General features: G+C 40.6%; 1 protein-coding gene across 9 annotated transcripts in view; it reads right to left on the reverse strand.

The window, feature by feature from the left end:
• The window catches only part of LOC127428165 (adhesion G protein-coupled receptor L2-like), a 188366-nt gene that overhangs the window by 19094 nt on the left and 147105 nt on the right, over positions 1 to 22167 (reverse strand). For all 9 annotated transcript variants that reach the window (XM_051676306.1, XM_051676305.1, XM_051676304.1 and 6 more), the window contains 7 exons: positions 19658 to 19841; positions 18843 to 18965; positions 17219 to 17424; positions 15551 to 15724; positions 10488 to 10697; positions 9974 to 10194; positions 3631 to 3697 (listed from right to left, as the gene is read on the reverse strand). In XM_051676306.1, the coding sequence (XP_051532266.1) occupies positions 3631 to 3697; positions 9974 to 10194; positions 10488 to 10697; positions 15551 to 15724; positions 17219 to 17424; positions 18843 to 18965; positions 19658 to 19841 (1185 nt within the window). The remainder of the gene's footprint in view (positions 1 to 3630; positions 3698 to 9973; positions 10195 to 10487; positions 10698 to 15550; positions 15725 to 17218; positions 17425 to 18842; positions 18966 to 19657; positions 19842 to 22167) is intronic.

Genomic DNA, 22167 nt, shown 5'->3' on the forward strand with positions numbered 1-22167 from the left:
GGGATCTAAAATATGATATATGACTGTATAATGTAATATCACACTAATTTATTTATAAGTATTATAAAACATTGAGGTTAAGCACACAAAATAATATTCAAAGATTGATAACTGGTAACAAAGTTTTCTCATTGAAAACAATGGGGTTTCTCACAGCGTCAATGAGAGGACGCCAGGGGGCACCTTTGGCGTCATCATGCAGACGCAGATGGCTTCTGCACAAGCATCTAAATTGGACGCTTAGGGAGTGAGAACAGGTTGGCATTTAATTACATCTATAGTTACACTGTAAACCTTACCCCTAAACCTAAACCTACCCCTAGCCCAACCCTCACCCTAACTCCTAACTCTTAACCTCTAACCCCTAACCCTACTCCTAAACCTACATATACAGTACCTCAACCTCAGTAGCAGCAAAGGTGAATCTAATGAGAATTTTGCAGAACAACATGTAGTTACACAGTAAATACATTGTATTGTATGTATTTTAATGTTAGTACATAGTAGTTAAAGACGCCTAATATAAAGTGTGACCATAAGGACATAATAATGTTTTCAAGAAGTGAACTGTTGAAGGACAAGTTAAAGTTTCCTCTTTCACTTTATCTAATGTCTTGTTGTGTTTCTCATTAGGGGACGATCTTAGAAGTCAACCCCTTTTACCAAGATTTTGTATTATAAATGTCTGATCATCGAAAAGTGATAATTTGTAGACATATCAGCATTAAATATTTTTTCTCAGAAGGGCTTTGAGCAGAAGGCTTGTAATGTCAGGTTAAAATGTAAAACTGTCAGCCCTGTTCCCTTTCTAAATGTATTAATGTAGCTAGAGAGGGCACAATACAATTTATTAACACTTAACATCATTATATACATGATAGAATGTTTAAAATCTTACAAAAATGTACTTTTACAATCACCTCATCAAACTGGAAAAGGCACCAATTTCATAGAATAACCCAGAGAGAAAAATGGAGAGAGAGGTGGATGGCAAGGTTACACCTGGCTTTGTAGCCCCTGTGCCCAAGTTTATAAGCACAGAGCTATAAAAGGCAACTCACCCCACCGGAACGCTGACAGTGATCTGATGAGATGAGAGGAACTTAGGACGCTCAGCAGAGGGAGAGGTAACATCGCAAAGCAGCCGCTACACTCCCTAAAGCCCCTTGTTCCTGCCAGTCTCATGGGTTTCCTCTGCTTCGGAAAGAGCTTTTCCTGAACAAACCACCATCCCTGAATCATCACCACTAGTCAAGCAAAAGACCCTGAACTCCACTTTGGGACACTGGAGAAAGCTGCATGTGTGTGTTGGTGCGTGTATGTGTGTGTCTTGAACTTTGGGTGAACCAGATTAAATATTAAAGGTGCAGATGGAACTGTCTGCATGATGCTAACGCATCATTGTCCAAGCGTGTTTTAAAGTCACTCAATCGCACTAATGGTTCCCAACCATCATTAGCTCCATGTCCTGGTTTTCATGGAGCTCATATGCCTGGTGCCCAAGAGCCGAGAAACCTCGGACTGGCTGTGAACTGCAAGGAGCTCTGCATCGCTGAGGCTGGGGAGCGCAGGATCGAGCACGCTAAAAATAGATGTGGGGTAATGAGAACCACAATGGGCTTCAACTAATTGAACAGGCGTTCTTTCCCTCTGCATGGCAAAATGGGTGAAACTCTGAATAATGAGACTCGTTCGGGCTCTCTCATTGACAAGGACAAAGCCAATCTACTGAGAATCAGGGGTCAGGGGTCAGGGGAAACCATGGTCTGGAGGTCCCCTGGGAGGCTGCAGACTTTGTGCTTTATCTAGCATTGTCAAGCAGCCTGAGGACTGCGAGTCCTGCTTGCTGTCCGAGCAGAGCACGCAACAATAAATCAGCTTCATAAAGGGTCATGAGCTTTCTACCGCTGATGACTGGAACATGTATTCTGATTATCAGCAAGCGCACAAACACATACATCACTCCTCGTCCAGTGCCGCAGCGGCCAAATGAACAGATCTGAGGGCTTATAGCTCTTTTGCAAAGAGTGGCTGCAAATATATGAATAGTTGCAGCATCATGTAGCCTGTCAGAGTCTTTTTATAGTCGCTGTTTCTTTTTAAATCTTTGGATTTGAGCGCTAAATGTAACGCAATGTACTGCATATGAGGATCATATTTTCATATGTTTTCACTAGAGATAGGCTGCTATAACACAAGTTGTCATTACACCCAGTATCAGTTCCAAAATCTACTGACAGCCATGTTAATGCACATTAAGTTTTGAGTAAATGTTGTGTAACATAATTGTTAATTTAAATTAAGTAATTTTGTTTACACATTATTTGCTATAATAATATTACATATATACAGTATGGGCAATATTTTGGCCATCTGCCACCCTGCTCTCTATATAAGAATCGACATTGTCATTTAAAAACGCATCAGTCGACTACACTTTTGATTGATCTGAAAATCAGATTGTTTTTTCTTCCTGGCTATTTCACTAATTAACATTTTTGTGTTTATATATATATATATATATACACATTTTAATATATATATATATATATATATATATATATATATATATATATATATATTTTATTTCTTTTTTTGCTATATTTTATGTTGGTGTAAACCAGTGTTTGTACTGTTGGTGTGTCTATAAATCTATTTTTAACTTAAGTCTCCATGTGCTCTCAGGGTTTGATCCCAAAGTTTTTCCAACAAACAACTTCCATCACAGTTCACCCCAGCATGCCGGTCACCTGGTTTGTTTATACAACCATAAATAATATAATAAAATCACCCCTCAGCAAACATCTCAATTGTCCTTCGATTTTCAGGAAGACGACACTTTTTCATCCAGAGATTAAAGGGCAAACAGACAGCCAGACAGATGTGAATGCCACCTGCTGTAGTCTTTCTATCTCTCTCTATCTCTGTCTCCCTCAGGCCTACTTCCTCTTAACCTTCCCAATGTAGTCTGAGACAGTAATCTTTCAGCTTGAAAATAACAGTGTGCTTAAACTGCAGCTCTGTCAATCCGTTGTGCCGTATGACCTGTATCTCACGGCAAACAAGCTCAGCACTGTCAGCAAAGTCACTGGATGCTTCCTTATGGTTGAGTCACACAAATAAACGTTTTTGTTTTGTATTATTTGTCTTCAACATTTTTTCACACTCAGTCCTCATCCCTGCATGGGGTTGTCATGACCCCATAGCTCAAAAACTTCCTGCTGAGTATCAATAGAGGACAATATTGTGCTTTAATGCCACACTGAAAAAGCCGCATCATATCAAAACCATCTCTGTAAATAAAACCTTAAGAGCAGCATTTACGAACCTCCCCGCAGGCCTCATCGACTGGGTCTGCCGAGACTGAACCGATCTAAGCAGAAATCAATGAGCTGCAATCTGTTGAATAAGACTGAGGAAACAAAGGCAGCTCGATGTTTTCGCACTAGAGGATTTCGCCAATTACTCTTTAAACAGGGAGACACAGTCCTGCGGCCCTGAACTGCACAGAAATATTATTCTCTTTTTTGTTTTTCACATGACACATGCATTCAGCATTCAGTCACATACACACACAAGGCATATACAACCATAAGCAATACAAAGGTTGTCAGTAGATCCTGAACGTACCATAATAATGAAGGTGACAGGTCCAATAAAACTCCATATGAAGTGATTGTCCATCCTGAGCCAGCATCTGCAAAGACAATAAATTCAATGTTGTTTTTCAAGACAAAAAATAAAATACCAAATAAAATCCCATTCGATTTGTAGTGTTTGGCCGTGCATGGCCACTATGCCAGGGTGTTGCTATCATGTTGCTAAGGTTTTCTGAGTGCTTTTTTCACATGTTGCATGTTTAGTGTGTTTTGAGTGGTTGCTAAGTTGTTTTGGTTGTATACCTGGGTGTTGTTATGCGGTTGCTAGGGTGTTATGGTTGGTTGTTAGTATGCACTTATTAAGAGTGGTTTTTAGTGTGTTGCGATGTGGTTTAAAGGGTAATGTGGGTGTTTGCCGAGGCGTTGCTAGGGTGTTATAAATATATATATATTTTGTTGCTACATGGTTGCTAAGGTGTTCTGGGTGTTTTAAGTGCATTTCTTGTTGGATACTAAGGTTTTCTGAGTGTTTGTTTGTGCATTGCTGTGCAGTGGCTAGGTGGTTGCACACTAGCCCATGTCAAAAGAGCCCACCTCCCAAGCCTCTATGATTTTCTGGCCCCTAGATTGTGGCCCCGACTTCAATGTAAGTTTATGGGATTTTTCTCCCCATTTTATCATCCACCAAGCGGGAATTATACGACCAATCACCAAGCACATCTCTCCTTAACAAGCAGCAGGAATTTAGGGAAGGGTTTCCCAAATGGTGTTCGTGAACCCCAGGGGGTTCGTGAGAGAGCGAAGAGGTAGAGTGAATTTTACCATTTACCAAATTTGTTATATTTTGACAATAATTCTAAATTTCATTTGACAAATAAAAACTTAAATCAAGCATGCCATTTTTTATTTAACCATCCTTGTATCCATGCAGTAGGGTGTGCAGCGAAGCCATTATCTGTATCTGTATTTGTATATGACAAAATTATCTGTATCTGTCTCTGTATTCGGATAGAACCGGGTGTGGGCTGCGCTTCAACCGGAAGTGCGTCAAAACTAAATGAAACGTCCATTTATAAGTGTTACTCTTACATTTATAATTTCTATAAATAAAATATGCCTCGTATATGCCTTTTTATAATAATAGCCTAATAATAATAATAATTATAATAATTTTTATTATTTACAAAAATATTATTTTATTCTTTTTTTCTTACCAGGTGAAGCTGAATTTGTAGGCTACATTAACTGTGGAATATGTTGTTAACTTTGGTTTCTGCTGGTATTTCTGATATTAATATCTGCATGAAACAGAATTTTCGTTTGTCTGTTCATGTATAACAACATTATTCTGACGGCAGGAGGTGTCAAGCAAAATGTTAAATGTCAAGCACACATTTTACAGTGAATAATAAATACAAATTCAAAATAAAATAAAATCATTATAGCCAATAAGCAGGTGAAAGTCCCGTAAATCTATCAGGATTTTTTTATGATAGGACACCATTATATGGTTAAATAATAATAATAATAATAATAATAATAATAATAATAATAATACATTTATATAGCACCTTACCAGAGGTAGCACAGTTTAAAGAAGTAGAAGAAAAAAAATGATGGAGCATGTTTCAGTTTTTCGTTTTACATAAGGAGGCATTTGGAGCATTTAAACTTTTATGGAGCACTTTAACTTTTTTTTTCAGAATACATTTTTAACCAGATAATTTCCATAATCGCTGATGTGGACATAAATGTGGTCAACTTTAAAAGACGGATAGACGGGCTTCGACTTGAAATCACTTCAGGTCAGGAATTTAACATCGCGCTCAGGTTTAGGCTATAAATAAATACATGGGAATCATGTGTGTATCATGTGATACATTAAAATAGACATTTCAAGAAGTGGAAAGTGTACATCATGTCGTATCTTAGTTAATGTTACACTTGATAAGCTCCAGATGCGCACAATTACCAGAGACCGCAAGCGGAGTCGAGACCCATCTGATCTGAAATCACAACGTGCGCATTTACATAAGGTTTACACTTTAGAAATATTGGCTGCACAGATTCATATATACTTTATCATTTTGTATATGTTTATTTAAAATATCGCTTTATGCTTGTGCCTCTTAGATAATCAGTCAAACAAATATTTTTTTTGTATTATTCAGATGAATCTGTTATTTGTTCTGAAGTCAGTAGACGTGCCTTTCTGAATAAGGTATTCAGCTTCAGGCACATCCCTACTATGCAGCTTCATTCTCTATTCCTGCAGGTGCTGCATATGTGCATGTGAGAGTGAGAGTGTACACGTTTTAATGTCACTGACAGTGAGAAAATGGGTCTTTTTTAATATTTACTCAGATAGCACATGTAAATCTCAGAGATGTCTTTTTTAGATCTTTTCATCTGGAAAGCATTGCATTCTAATTAACTAAATATCTTAAAAAGGTCAGATTTACAAACATTCTGAATCATAAACATCTCAAAGACTCATTCTGACGAATGTCTTATTGACATCCGAGAGGAAATGTCTTATAGACGTATTGCAAATAACCAAACAACCTAAAAATACGCCTTCCAGATGTAAACACACACTTCAAATAGATGTTTGGGTGAAGTACGTGTGCTATCAGGGTAAGTAAATTATGTGCTACTCTCCAGACAAGGTTATGACATAATTTTATTACTTTCATTATGAGCAAATCAATCTTTTTTTTTTTTTTTAAGTAACATTAGCATCATTAACCTGACATCGTTTGCCCTGTAGTCCTGACAAGCACCCCCTTAAGCTGTACTGTTAACCACTTAAGCACTGGTTCAGTCCACTGCCGAACCGACCGGTTGACGGAAGCTTCTGTGTTGTTTAGGCGGCTGGCCACTATTGTATATTGTAATGTATAATTTTCTAAAAATATAAATCTAATTTAATGTTTTATTTCCTATAAATATTTCTAGAAGAAAGGATGACATATACACCCACCTCAGGTTATAATGGTTGCTACAGCCCTGGCTTACTTTTATGAAAAGATATTTACGATTATTTAAAATATACATATTGGCTATATCAAGATATCAAATGTACATACACAAATTGAATGACATGCAGTACATTTGTAAAATGATCAGGTAAATGAAAACAGAAAAGACAGATAAAACTAGACAATTTTACTTTTTTTTTTTTTTTTTACATTTTACTACTGTGATTGACAATGATAATATAGTGCAATATTTGATTGGGATAAAAATGAAAATTGTGAATTATATTAAAATAAATATAAAAAATAACAATATATGTCATAAAAGTTCCCTAAAACATAGCTATACTAAGAAAACAAATAAAATGCAAAATTGTTTGAAATAAGGTAACATTCATGTGCCCAGCACAAATGGTGTAGGACGAGGTACATGTTGTTCAAAACTTTACCTAAGTATTAAACATCACTATTTAACATGCACATTGAGAAGGGTATCTAGCACTGAAACAGGATTGTGTGGGCTATGTTACAATGTTTTATACAGGTTGATTCCAGCCATGCATTAGTCTATTAAACACTGCTCAAAAAGACTAATTTCCTGTAATGGATCTAGTTTATCTATTCTGTGACCTCTAGCAAGAAACACTGATCATATAAATAATGTCATTGTTAAAACTCTCTTAGAAACCGTAGAAAGATATGAGCCAAATACAACGCTACAAGCCTTGCATTCATAACACTATACTGATGATTCTTTAATTAGAGGCACATTTGACTACATTAAATAATAAAATAAAATACAATAAAATAAAATAAAAAGTTTATTCATTGTTGAAATTGTGTTTGTTTGATGGTAATGACATTTCTCATGAGAAAATGTTGGATAAACCTTGGACTTGCTAATACAAGAAGTTAGCTAGCATTCAGATAACTCTGTGTGGCGAGCAGGGCGGGCCGAGCAGTGTCTGGGCAGAGCGAGGCCGGGAAAATAAGTGGTGAATGAGCTCCACTTGTGTGCCACTCCGGTCTCACAGTCTGCATCAACCGTCAACCGAAAGGGACGGCTGAGGGGTCCAGTGCCATCGCCCGGCATCTCAGACGGAAGCAAGACAGCGAGCTGAGGGCCAGCCCGTCTCTCTCTCCTCTCTCTCTCCTCTCTGCTCCTTCTCTCTCTCTCTATTCTCCCCTTCTCCTCTCCCTCGTCCTGTTTCCACACCCAGGCACATGCAGGTCGGATCCGTTGACTATCACGACACATCAAAGCTCCCTCCATAGAAATGAGGGGGGAGTATGTCACAGGCCGGAGAATTCCCAGACCTGAGTTTGGCGATGGGGGTTATGTGGCAAACAGGGAGGGGCCTAGCGGCGTCTGGGCAGAGCGAGGCTGGGAAGATAAGTGGTGAATGAGCTCCTCCTGTGTGCCACACAGGTCTCGCGTTCCAGTGAAGGGCAGCGGGAGTATTTGAGGAGAGGAGACAGCGGCAGACGAGAGAGAGAGATGCGTAAAGCTGTTTGTGTATATCTGCTTGTCAGTGTGGTGTTGCTGAAAAGCAAACCTTTTGTGTACTGCTGAAAAGTGGCCTTATTGTGTGTGGCTGAAAAGTGCAATAATAAATATCTACGTGTTTTGTCAAGCCAGCCCCAGCTTCCTCCTTTCCATAATTGTTACACTCTGAATTAAAAAATAAATAAAAATAAATTGATTGTTTCTCAAATAATAATCTGTTTGTTGATGACATTTAATAAACCTACTCTCAGATCATAATGTAAAAATATTAAAATCAAATGGTCACTCTACTGAGATGTGCTTCTATGTTACATCTCATTTCAATCATAACCAAGTGTAAAGACTCGATGTAGGGAGGGAAAGGAGGACACAGGGAACTGGGTTCTTCAACTCAAAGGTATGACATTTAATTAAACAAACTAAAGATAGCTTTTCAGCATAAGACTCATTAGGTCACAGTTTCACACAGTCTCTTTCTGACTGGTAGCTCTCTCTCTCTCTCTCACTCTCTCATCTCTGGCGTGGTCCCTTTATATCACTCTACCCAATGCTTACTGCAGTTAGAAACAGGTGTTAGACATTATAAGGCTCAGGTGTGTGCACACTTATCGCTTTCTCTCTCTCCGGACAACGCTTGACCACGCCATATCAAGTGAAAAACTCAAGCTCCAAAATAATTAGTGTGATGGTAAAGACAACCGTATTGGGAACAGTGATTCTTAGTGATAAAATAATTGCAAATTGTAGACATAATTACCAAATGAATAGGAAAATATGTTTTGTAAGTCCTTAGGTAAAAGTGAACAATAGAATTTCCCTGATTTTAACATTTTTCATAAATGTAATATAGAGGGGAAATTAAAAAGTCTGGGTAAGGGACAAACCTAAAATAGAGAAATTCTGCCATATGTGCCATTTCAACACTCCTATTAAAATAGGATAAAAAATAATCAAAAGGACATGATACAAAAATCTATATGCTACCCAGTGTATTTGTAAGCGTTAATACACTTAACATACATGCATTTAAAATGTATTCTTTCTCTTTCGGGAAAATGGACCAAAAATATTGATGACATCCTGCACCACTCAGATTTTCAAATGTTTTGTAGAAAGATAATTTCCCTCCCTTTAATACCATCTCCAACCGACTAAAGCCTAATGGCATTTAAAAAAATAAGGGACTCTTCCATACAGTATGTCCTGCCAAAACTTCCTCTTTCAATAGTAAGTCAACACAAAACAGAAAGCCACATAGGATTTGCCTTCACACAGTCTTTCTGAGCAATTTCAATCTATATATATATATATATATATATATATATATATATATATATATATATATATATATATATATATATTTTTTTTTTTATTTTTTTATTTTTTATTTTTTTTAACTTAAATGTGTTTAAAAAAAAATTATCTTTCAAATGAATCTAGGTGACAGAATAGTTCCCCTAATTGATGAATCACCCATACACGTTTGAAAATGACAGCAAACCTCTGCTTGCAGTATTAACAGTGATGCGGCAGGCAGGGCCAAGACATGTCCACCTGATTATGTTATAAAAAGGAACACAAGAGCCCAGACAGGACTGAAGCACTGCCATTAATCTGCGTAAAAGCCTCTTTCTCATGCGGCCCTCATCTCCGTTAGAGAGCATTTACAAACAACAGGTCACCAGAGGCTCTTTGAACAAAAGACACTAACGCATACAGCCCTGCATGGAAACCGCATTTTGTATTGTAAGGCATCCTCTGAAGTCTGTGTGTGTGTGTGTGTGTGTGTGTGTGCGCGTGGTACCAATGGATCTGCTGGCTTATGGTGTGCTCACACAGACAGCATTGCATCTTTTTTTAAATCAAAGAAGACATTCAAAGTCGCTTACGCTTTTTTGGTCCCGTAGCTCCTGTAGTCGACTGCAGCGGACAGACCCACGACCAGACCAGGGAGGAGATATCCCACTATATAGAAATACCTCCTGCGTGAATATTCACTCTCAAAGACTTCCACAAGCATCAGATAGAGCTGAACCCCCTCCAAACACATCCAAGTGAAAGATGCCAGGAAAAAGTAATGCAGAATTCCTGCGATTATGGAGCAGGCCACCTGTGGGGCGAACATATGCGTTTATGAGCCTGAAAAACTAGAAAAAACATACATTCATCTAAATCATGTGTCCAAACAAGTCACGCCACGCACTGATCAAAATTGCCAAATATCGGCCAATAATCGAGCCTGCTTGGTCATTGAAAAATCTATATTGGTTGATCTCTAGTCTAATTGCAGCTAGATTTCAAGAGGAAGATGTCTTGGAGGTTGCGGACACAACTCTAGGGGTAAGCCATTTTGATGAGACCATGTGCAGCTGAAAACATCACATCCATCAACTGTAACTTTACCCTGGGCTCTGTCATGTCGATGCCGATGAGGAAGATGAGCTCTGCAATGAAGATGTTGATGCACAAGTTCTTGTGGATGGTGTTCCTGTCGCTCTGAAGTCCTCTGAAGAAACAGAAGGTGAAGATGCTCATTGCCAGACAGATGAGGGACACCACAATACCCACACGACTGATGACGCTCAACAACAGCTCCTGGATTTTGTCTGGAACCTAACAAACAAACAGATAGAGAGAGTGATGAAACTAAGGAATTTAAATGCAAAAAAAAAAAAAAGAAGAAAGGTTTTCTTTGATCTTTTGAAAAGAGTTTGAAGTCTACTATGAAGGCAAACTCTGATATGGTGTCTTAACCAGGTTCAACAAGCAAGTTTCCGGTAATAAGTCATTCATCTGTCCACACTGAAAGCAAAAATGCTGCACGATGCACAATTACAGCCAATCAAAATATATTTGTTGTTTACTTTACGGCTATATGGAGCATCGGATTGGACCAATGAGACTGTGCAGTGGGTGGGGCTACCCAGCGCAATGCAACAGACAGCTGCAAATAACAGGATGTGGTCGAAGTTGGTTCGGACAAAAACGTCCTGGTTACTTTCGTAACCTCCGTTCCCTGATGGAGGGAACGAGACGTTGTGTCGATGTAGTGACACTAGGGGTCACACTTGGGAGCCCCAAACACCTCTGCTTTTTGAAAAAAGGCCAATGGGAATTGGCGAGTGGAATGTGCATGCCTCTTCCCCGGACATAAGGGTATAAAAGGAGCTGGTATGCAACCACTCATTCAGGTTTTGTGCTGAGAAGCTGAGACAAGGTCCCGGCCATTTCAGCGAGTAGCTCAGTGTTGTGGCAAGAGGGACACAACGTCTCGTTCCCTCCATCAGGGAACGGAGGTTACGAAAGTAACCAGGACTTTCCCAATATGTCACTCACTCTACGTTGTGTTGATGTAGTCGCACTAGGGGTCCCTATACAAAATGCCACAACTAGCTGAACTGTGTTACGTGGACTGGCGGTGCAAGACGGGCAGACCGCTGTGTGCCTCGTAGCCAGCACACCAGGCCGTCACGTAACCTCCCCCAACACTCTTGTGAGTGTCGAACGGTCCTTCGGGAACAAGTCAACTGACCAAAAAATAGGGACAGGCTTGCCCAGCCGTGGCCTCTTTTCCTCTTTTTTCTCCCCAAACAGAGTGGAATTTGTCAACCGACTGGGGGCCATAAATGTCTAGGTCGGGGGGGGGGGGTCACTCCCAAGGGAAGACACCACGGAGACCACACCCCGCCCAGAGAAAAGGGGGGGGGGTATTTTGAATGGAAATACATCACATGGCCTTACCGAGTCTTGTCGGAAGTATGTAATTTGGAAAAGTCCCATGGTAGGTCCTACCCAAAGGGGGAGGAGTTTCTACAAACATGGTGACCGGGGGCAGAGGGGCCTCTGTCCAAGGCAGACGCAGTTTACCGACAGGGAAATGATTTGGCGGAAGATATCACATGGGGTCACCTACGGGGAACCACCACATGTGGAGCACCTACCTCAGTACAGGGTCTAGTTAGTACATGTACTGGGCCGGCAGCGAGTTTCTCCGCAAACTCGTCTGCCACAGGGCTAAGGAAGAAAGTCTTCCAGGGATCACACCTTGTGAACATGACTGGGAGTCAAAAGCGCACGTCTTCACGTCACGGGAGGGGAAGGGCGCTATGTGCAAGCGATAAACCCAGCCAGCTGTCCCGGAACTTACCTGTTCGGACCTGACAACACACGGGACGAAACCGGCACAACCCGGAGATTACAGAACCTCGCAAAGGTGTTGGGTGTTGCCCAGCCCGCTGCTCTGCAGATGTCTGCCAAAGAGGTGCCACTGGTCAGGGCCCAGGAGGCCGCTAAACTCCTAGTAGAGTGGGCTCGCGGCCCCACGGGGGGCGGCACATCCTGGGCGTGATATGCCATCATGATGGCGTCAACGACCAAGTGGGCAATCCTCTGTTTGGAGACAGTGCTTCGTTTCCGCTGTCTACCAAAGCAGACAAAGAGCTGCTCGGAGCTTCTAAACCTCTGCGTGCGATCCAAATAAATGCATAAAGCACGCACCAGACACAGCAATGCCAAAGCTGTGTCTGCCTCCTCCTGGGGCAGCGCTTGCAGGTTCACCACCTGATCCCTAAACGGGGTCATGGGAACCTTGGGCACATAGCCTGGTCAGGGTCTCAGGATCACGTGAGAGTATCCCAGAACGAACTCCAGGCACGATTCGCACGAACTCCAGGTCCCCTACCCTCTTGATGGAAGTGAGTGCATTCAGGAGGGAAGTCTTCAAAGAGAGTGCCTTAAGCTCAACTGACTCCAGGGGCTCAAAGGGAGCACCCTGTAAACCCCACCGTGGGTGGTAGACCAATTAGGTCTTCCATGTCCCATCCAAGGGCCAAACGTGGAGATTCCAGAGGTCTGGTCGTGGGTGCCAGATGTTGCCCTTCCCTGAGAAAGAAGGTCCTTTCTCAGGGGAATTCACCGGGGGGGGGGCTGTCACGAGGAGCGTGAGATCCGAGAACCATGTCTGGGTGGGCCAGTAGGGTGCTACTAGGATGATCTGCTCCTCGTCTTCCCTGACCTTGCACAGGGTCTGTGCAAGTACGCTCACTGGAGGAAACGTGTATTTGCGTAGTCCAGGGGGCCAGCTGTGTGCCAATGCGTCTATACCGAGGGGTGCCTCGGTCAGGGCCTACCAAAGCGGGCAGTGGAAGGATTCCTGGGAAGCAAACAGGTCTACCTGTGCTCGACCGAATCAACTCCAAATCAGCTGGACCACCTGGGGGTGGAGTCTCCACTCTCCCCTGAGCGTAACCTGTCATGACAGTGCATCCGCTGCGGTGTTGAGGTTGCCCGGGATGTGAGTGGCTCGTAGCGACTTGAGGCGCTGCTCACTCCAGAGGAGGAGACGGCAGGCGAGTTGTGACATGCAACGGGAGCGTAGACCGCCTTGACAGTTGATGTACGCTACCGTCGCCGTGTTGTCTGTCCAAACCAACACGTGCTTGCCCTGGATCAACGGCTGGAACCTCCGCAGGGCGAGCAGTACTGCCAACAACTTGAGGCAGTTGATGTGCCAAAGCAGCCGCGGGCCAGTCCAGGAGCCGGCGGCTGTGTGCCCGTTGCATACGGTGCCCAAGCCCGTCTTGGAGGCGTCCGTCATAACCACGACACGCATGTAGACCTGCTCTATGGGAACCCCTGTCCATAGAAATGCAAGGTCGGTCCAAAGGCTGAAGAGGCGGCGACAGATCGGCGTGATGACCACGCGATGTGTCCCGCGGCACCATGCCCATCTCGGGACTCGGGTCTGAAGCCAGTGCTGAAGTGGTCTCATATGCATCAACCCGAGCGGTGTGGCAACTGCTGAGGATGCCATATGCCCCAGGAGCCTCTGAAAAAGTTTCAGTGGAACCACTGTCTTCTGTCTGAACGCCTTCAGACAGTTCAGCACCGACAGTGCGCGCTCGTTCGTGAGGCGCACTGTCATCGAGACTGAGTCCAACTCCAAGCCAAGAAAAGAGATGCTCTGAACAGGGGAGAGCTTTCTCTTTTCCCAGTTGACCCGAAGCCCCAGTCGGCTGAGGTTTGTGAGCACTAGGTCCCTGTACACACACAACATATCCCAAGAGTGAGCTAGTATTAGCCAGTCTTCGAGGTAATTGAGGATGCGGACGCCCACTTCCCTTAGCGGGGCAAGTGCTGCCTCTGCGACCTTCGTAAAGATGCGAGGGGACAAGGACAAGCTGAAGGGGAGGACCTTGTACTGGTATGCTCGGCCCTCGAAAGCAAACCGCAGGAAGGGTCTGTGTCAAGGTAAGACAGAGACGTGAAATTACACATCATTCAGGTCTACTGCCACGAATCAATCATGTCCGTCATCTCCGCGTCGGCCTGAGACTGGGCGACCACACCTGAAGGGGGAAGCCCAGCCAAAGCCTCCGTGTCAGAGTGGAAAAACCCGCTCTCCGATGCTGTGCTTGATAACTCATCATCTTCCCGGGCCCCGAATAAGAGGTCGGACTAATCCTGAGACAAGCCGGCGGTCTCATCCGAGAGCCTGACCGGGGCAAGCAAGCATGCTGAGGAATGGGAGGTCCATGGGGGGTTACCCGGCAGAGGTGGTCCCATTGGAGTCCCCAAATCGCCCCCAGTGCTAACCGACATGGCCTCATACCCATAGGTAGAAGGACGGGGAGCCGCTGGGGTGGCTTTCTTTCTTACGAAGAGAAGCCGTGACCGCAACGTTGCCATGGTCATGTTCTCGCAATGAGGACAAGACCCATCCACAAACGAAGTCTCCGCGTGGCCAGACACGTTAGACAGCGATCGTGGCCGTCAGAAGCGGAGAGATAACGACCGCAACCAGGAATAACACACAAATGGAAAGGCATCTTTAAAAAGACGTTCCGTGTGTGCCGCTCTTTTAGAGTTTGAAAATATACTCTTTTTGATGTTCTGCTGAAGCGCCTGGTGGCGATCTCTGCACTCCATGGGTGCAGAGGGGGAGAAGCCGCTGAAATGCGCCATAAGATCCAGCAGATGAGGTGAATGAACTCGGCAGGTGAATTCAGCTTAATGAATAGAACCGCTCGGCTCTGAAGAGAAAATCTGAATGAGTGGTTGCATACCAGCTCCTTTTATACCCGTATGTCCGGGGCAGTGGAATGCAAATTCTACTCGCCAATTCCCATTGGCCTTTTTTCAAAAAGCACTACATCGACACAACGTCGAGTGAGTGACAGATAGGGAACTCAGGTTTACGTAAGAGATGGGAAACTGTGTAACATTCACAATGCAAAGCTCCCTCCTTTATGGAATGTGAATGGGGGGTCTAAATACAAAAAAAAAAAAAAAAAAAAGATTAGAATGTGGTCCATTTAATGGGCTGTTTGCATCCATCTGCAATCCAGTGAATTATCAGTTCACAGTGGCTGGCATACAGATAAGCATTGGCAGTGTCTATTATCACAGCTGGGTTTCACAGTAACACTCAGACAAAAGCTTAAATATTTATAAAGATCATATCCTACCAGCAGCTCTCGATGAGCCATGAGCACCGCAAAGTTGGTGAGATGACTACAGGAGCAGGTGGTATGACTTTTATTAGCGTGGATGAGTTTGCAGCCCTGAGTGGACCAGTATCCCATCATGGTTCTCTCTGAATAGTTCCAGAAAGAGCAGTTGGAGTTATAGTAATGCTGCATCTGAAATTGAGAGCAGACAAAAAGATCATTCCTGCTATGAAGTGCATTTTTATGTGCCCATCTTAATATACTGGATAAAATATCAAACTCACAAGTTTTAAAGCTGGAAATCATATTAGTCTTATTTCCTTTTATCAAAATATCACAATTAAGTGAACATACAGTAGGTATGAATTTTAGCATATGTTGACATTTTTTGCCTTGTCCACATGAGATATATACACTAACTTATACATAATTATTATACATTATTTATAACTAAATAATAATAATAATAATAATAATAATGGCAATTTATGAATACATATTATATTGATATTGCTCTAATTTTATAGGTTTGTCTTGTAAACCCAATATTACTTTCCATCCTGTTAGTCTCTTGTAATATTCCTTTGACTAATGAAAGCCAGTGCATTAATCATCCAGTTCCTTCATCCTCCAGAAAGTGAAATATTTTTTTTTGTGAGAAAACAACAGCACCAACATGAGTTCTATTAGCAATGGAATTGATTAATTTGGTAATTAATTTGTGGTATTATTTGGTTTGTGCACTTCAAAACATTCAACCCTGTTAAAACTATAGAATTCAGTTCTAATATTCTGAAAATGTAAAAAGTTTATTAAAAAAAGTAAATTAAGTTGTCAGTCTCATGAAACCATATCTCAATCTCTCACTGCACAAGGGCTAACTTTAGCTCTATTTCCATTCTCTTATATTCCATTCTGTTAATTTCCCCCCCCATTTTATAAATAGTCAAGTTATAATTAATACAATTCTGTGCTTAGCTTGAACAGAGCATATTCCTGAAAGTCTACTATACTTATTAATAGCAATACTTTCTTAAACTACAACACAAACATATTCATTTTTAAAAGTTACAGAGCTCAGAAGGTACTGCATAACAGAAATGACCAGGAAACTTTTTTGATGGGTTAGCAGATGATAATGAATTGATAATTGATAGCTGTGTTTGCACATAAACGACTAAAGAATCTAATATGGTTAAATGAGTGCGAAATCTAGCATGTGACTATTGATTATATGAGGTGCTAACAGGGGGCAGAATGATTTGAAGGCATGTCTGTAGAAATCACACAATTACTTTGATAGAGAGCAAAAATCAAGCTGGGTCTCCTCTGGGAGAGCTCCTGACACTTTAGGAGAGAGCGAGACGATAATTGGTCCTATGGTAATTTAATCCTGCATTGTATAGCTAATCTGGAAGTTAATTTTCCACTCCAAAAAAGGGAAATTGCATCATTTTCATCCTAATGTCGACAAACGAATTAGTTTTCATTAAGAATTCGGTCAAGGCTTGTAATTAACATTGGTTCAGACTTTGTTAATTTCATGTTCGATGGCTTAAACAAACTCCTATGTGACCTTGTAGGGTGTTTGAATCGAGACTGTTTTTATTTTCGCTTTCTTCACTGTCTCGCTTTGCCATCCTGCTGTTTTTACGATCTCTTTGTTTGTTTATTGCTTGCACTTACGTCAATGTGCTCCATGGTGAAAATTACAGGCTCCGATATAAATACACGACTGGACTCCTTGTTTATCGAGGCAGCAATGACGTCAGAATTCACAGCCACTGTGAAATTGCGTCCATTAGCCTCATGGCCAAGCTTGATTGTTGCGTTCTCTGTGCTTAGAAACTGTCCCAAGTTCTTATAAAGGGCAAAAACCAACTTGGCAACACCTGCATAGAGGAAACAGCACAATTGATTTCTCATGAAAGTCTATAACAATGTAAGAGAATCTCAAGAAAACTTTTCAAGTTTGCTTTCTTTGTTCAGGGAAAAAGAAAATATTACTGCCAAATCCAAAAGTAAAAATATTCTATTTGGTAACATACACTTCAAGAGATTTGCCCTCACTACAAATCACCATGGTTTTACTAAAGTAACCATAGTTTAAACATTGTATTTGTAGTAAAAATTATGGTAACCACAAAATTAACATGGTTACTGTCATGGTTACAATACTATAGTAAAATCAAAGGTACTATGTGGAAACTACAGTATTTCTGTTGTAAAACAATGGTTAATTGTAACAAAACTATGATTTCTGCCAAGAAAACAATGGTGACAGCAGTCATTGTTACTTCAGTAATGGCTACTACAATAATACTATAGTAAAACCATGGTTACTCTATGGCTACTACAGTATTACTACATAAAACCATGGTTAATTCTATCAAAAACATGGTTTCTGCTAAGAAAACCATGGTGACAACAGTCCTTGTTATTACGGTCATGGTTACTACAATATTACTAGTAAAACCATGGTTAATTTTCATTAGGGTCCTTAGCTAAAAAGTCTCTAATTACTAACTCAACGTTTTAACTTAATACCTGCATTATTACGCTACATGCATCAACATAAAGTGCATTTCAAACTCAACAAGACATATAATCAACATTCAGAGTCTGTACATCACTATAGAAGAAATAAAGCTGCTATTAAAATGAATACGAGAATGGATGTCGTAACGCAACTTGAGTATTTTAATCATACACGGAAATCCCACATCTTCATCAGCGGAGCAAGGGAAAGGGCAAGGGGAAGATAACTTTGGCTATGAACACCCCTTTAGTTCTTGTTTCATGTCTGTCACTAGCACTGAGTGCCTGTTTAAAGACAGAAGGGAGTGTGTCTGTGTGCAGTTTCGGGCTAACCTGCGGCACTGCGGTCTTTATGCAAAACATTATTTACTTTATTTTGTGATGAAATATGACACAGATATTTATTTTTTAATGTACTGTAGATATTTATATATAAAAAAAAACAACATACATCCGCAAACATGACAATCCAATTACCAGATGTTCTCAAACTTCAGTGTTTACAAGTTTCTAACTTCAGTAAGTGGAATGTTTCTCAGATTTCTCAAAGTGACCCAGCAGCAGGTTGGCTAATTTTGTCGAAAACAACATATGTTGAGCAGTATGTTAAATTTATGTTCAGATCTTTCTCTGACCATGAGAGTATTGCTATCTCCATAGTGACAGGAGCAACTGAATCATACAGTATATGTTCTCATTCTCTATAGACTCAATTATTTGACAGTACAATGATCGCATGTGTGCATGTGTTTGTGCATGGGTTGCAGTGTACCATTACGACTGTTGAGCTTGACAGTATTGGAAGACAACTGGATGGAAATACCACCACTGCTGCTCTGGGGAAACCTGAAATCTTGAACCTGCCCATCTGTGCTCAGCACGTAAACATCCAAGACTGCAGAGAGAAATTGTGTTTCATAATGTTACTTCATCAGATGTAAACAGAGAAAAAAATAAGCCAAGATTCATGTGCTTGTATGTCCCTTCCGAAAAGACCAGTCTAAGATTATTTGCTGGTTTAACTGGTTTCCTAACCTGACTAAGCTGGGTTTCATCAGGTCTGCCTGGTCTACCAGCCTGGCTCAGTTGACAAATGTCCCAAACCCCTCTAAAACTATAAAACTAGACCAGCCTGAAGAGTGGAAACCAGCCTGGGGAGCAGCTAAAACCAGAGAACCAGATTAGGATTTTATTAGATGGCATAAGATGAACTTGTCTGCCAGCCTGGCAAAGCTGGTTTTCAACATATCTACCTGGTCACTCAGCATCGACAAGCAGGTGTTCAGCTGGTTAAGCTTATTGGCCAGCTAGTCTCAAAGCTTAGCCAAGTTGACAATTGCCCAAAACCCCTTTAAAACCATCAAACTAGACCAGACTGAGCAATGGATGCCAGACTGGTGGCTGGCTAAGCCCAGCAAACCAATTTAGGGTGGTTTTAGGTGTTGTTATTTGTCAGCAGGACTGTAATTTTGTCATTCTAATTTCATTCTTGCAACCTGCGAACTCAAGCTGATTAAATGCAACACACTAAATAAACCATTTACATACTTGACAGTTCAATTAGTTTTGCGTATCGTTCGCACTCACTTATATTACTGGCTGGTACTTTTACGATGGCCGGTTCCATTAAATTGTCAGCAAGGACAAAGGCTCCTTCCTCCATGGTATCAAGTAACATGGTTGCGGCGTGCGTCTGCTCCGTGGTGTTCATATCTTGCCAGGATTTCAGTACCTCTGGTCGGAGGAGGTTGTCGACTGTATCCACGATAGCCTGAAGCCCAAATAAGACGCTTGTGTCAGCACTAACTACTGTAGTGAGGTCAAATGTCAAAGCCCTGATTTTATCAGCAGCTGTCTTCCTGTGCCCAAATAAAAGCAAACATGCACACATTGTTTTAGTTTGTTATCAGGTGACACATATAAAAACAGGCTGAAGAAATGCTTCTGACATGCTCTGTCTGTCTCAAGAGTGCCGTATTGAATGACAAAGGCTCCTTAAGCGCATAAATGGACATGGACAGAATTGAAGCAGGCCACTATTTTCAAATATCATCTATTATGATCCTGTTTGCAATATGGAAACACGTGAACATTTGTTGTAAAATCTCTAGGCCCTGATAATTTGATAATAAAATTGAACGGAAGCAAAGGGCCATCTACAGAGAATTTTTCAAAAATCTTGAAAAAATAAAAATATTATTTCTATGGAGAGTAAGGGGCAAACACTCACATGGGACAAGTTGAAAAAAAGCTAGACAGAGCACAGTGGAATAGAACAAAAGGCACATTTAACTTCTTACAGCTGCTTAAACATGAGCCATTTCATCCATCTGCAACTGATTGGGTAGTTTCTAAAAAATAATGCGACTAAACCTGCATTTGAGTTTGCAGTTAATTGGAGGACTAAACACTCCACACATGTAGGAATACTGCTGTCCTGAACACATTTTTGAAGAGGCTTTTGGACTGAGACATGGAGGCTGAAGAATGTCAATGGTAATGCTTCTTTTTTTAAATTATTGCCTTAACCTTTATATTACATTAACGTTGATTAGCATTTAATCACTGAATTAACACTGAATTAGTAATCTGTAAGATTTTAGAAATGCTGCAATATCAACAAGCCTAAAAACCATGCCTAAATAACTATTAAGCTTAAGAGTTAAAAACCAATAGCCTGTGTGGCCATAGCCAAAAAGGTAAGTCATTTGAGGGATGAAGCAAGAAATACATGACTTTTGTTTTTTTTTCTTTGGAATAACATGAATTGATAAATTGTGCACAATGAAACCAGAAATGTGCATTAAGAAAGTAAATAGCGATAATTAAGATTTAATGTTCACTTTAAATTATGTAATTTTGGGTGACTATTAGTCTGACATAATTTTATAGATGTTACTTACATAATTTTATTAACTGAATCCTCTAAGTAATTCTCTTCCTTAAATCAGTTTGATGCTGGATATACTAAACATAATTATGAGAGAGAATGGGATATATTTCATTAAAACAGCATTCCCAGATTAGAGGTTTGCATAGTTTATCTATACAAAGAATATTTTACCTCACACTCTTTCACTCTCATCCTACTGACAGTCTGTAATTCTCAGTCAGAGTGCACACACACAGAAGTACCTGGACCAATGACATGACGTGCAATTTTGATGTCTAAACCCCTTTATGGAGTAAAAATAAGGAAAATGTTTATAAAAAACACATTTACCGAATTTATTAATCTCTGTTTATCAAATGATATGAACATGTAATGAGGGTTTTACAAAGTTTAAGAATTATTAGACTTTATAGTCATACAATGTCATACCGGATAACTGTCCGAACCTCATGGTGAAATGCAAAAATGCTACAAAAAGTGTTAAAAATCAAATAAAACCTAAAATCTCTGCCACAGGCATTATTGTATGAGTGTTGCCAACAATATATTTAAATATTTAAAAACATATGACATCCAGTTGATTGTTATGCTTTGGAGCATTCTGTCCCAAAACTGGCAGTGAGCCAATGTCATCCGGGATAACAAGCAATCTGGAGCAATTTTATGGGCATTTTATTTGACACATTATCAGACAGGATGTTACACAATCAGGAAGACCCTGAAGAACCCCCAAACAATGGTGAAAGGTTAGTAAGTCTCCCTTAAAATGTGTTTAATTTACCCTTTTCACTCACTGGTACACTATGTAGTAAAATCCTGTGTCATTTGGGATAATGCTAAAAAAAACATACATAATGTTAATTTTATGCAAATGTTTTTATTTAATATGAATTTACATACTTGGAAGTTGAAGGTCAAGGTTGCAGATTTCTATAGGTAGACAAAACAACTGCCTGATTAAGGTTCAAACTGAATTTTGTCATACCGGATAACAATTTTGTCATATAGGATAACAGATATTTTCTGTTAGCCCATAATGTCATCCGTTATCCTGGATGACACATGTTTGACATTATATTCTTTTTATACAGTTTTCAGCTTTTATTTGTATAATTTCCATTCTTATTATGAACACTCTTTAGTTAAATACTAACAAATTATATATTAATAATAATATTAAATTATTAAATTATAATTAAATTAA

Source organism: Myxocyprinus asiaticus, chromosome 37 (assembly GCF_019703515.2).
Source record: "Myxocyprinus asiaticus isolate MX2 ecotype Aquarium Trade chromosome 37, UBuf_Myxa_2, whole genome shotgun sequence".
NCBI classification, from domain to species: domain Eukaryota; kingdom Metazoa; phylum Chordata; class Actinopteri; order Cypriniformes; family Catostomidae; genus Myxocyprinus; species Myxocyprinus asiaticus.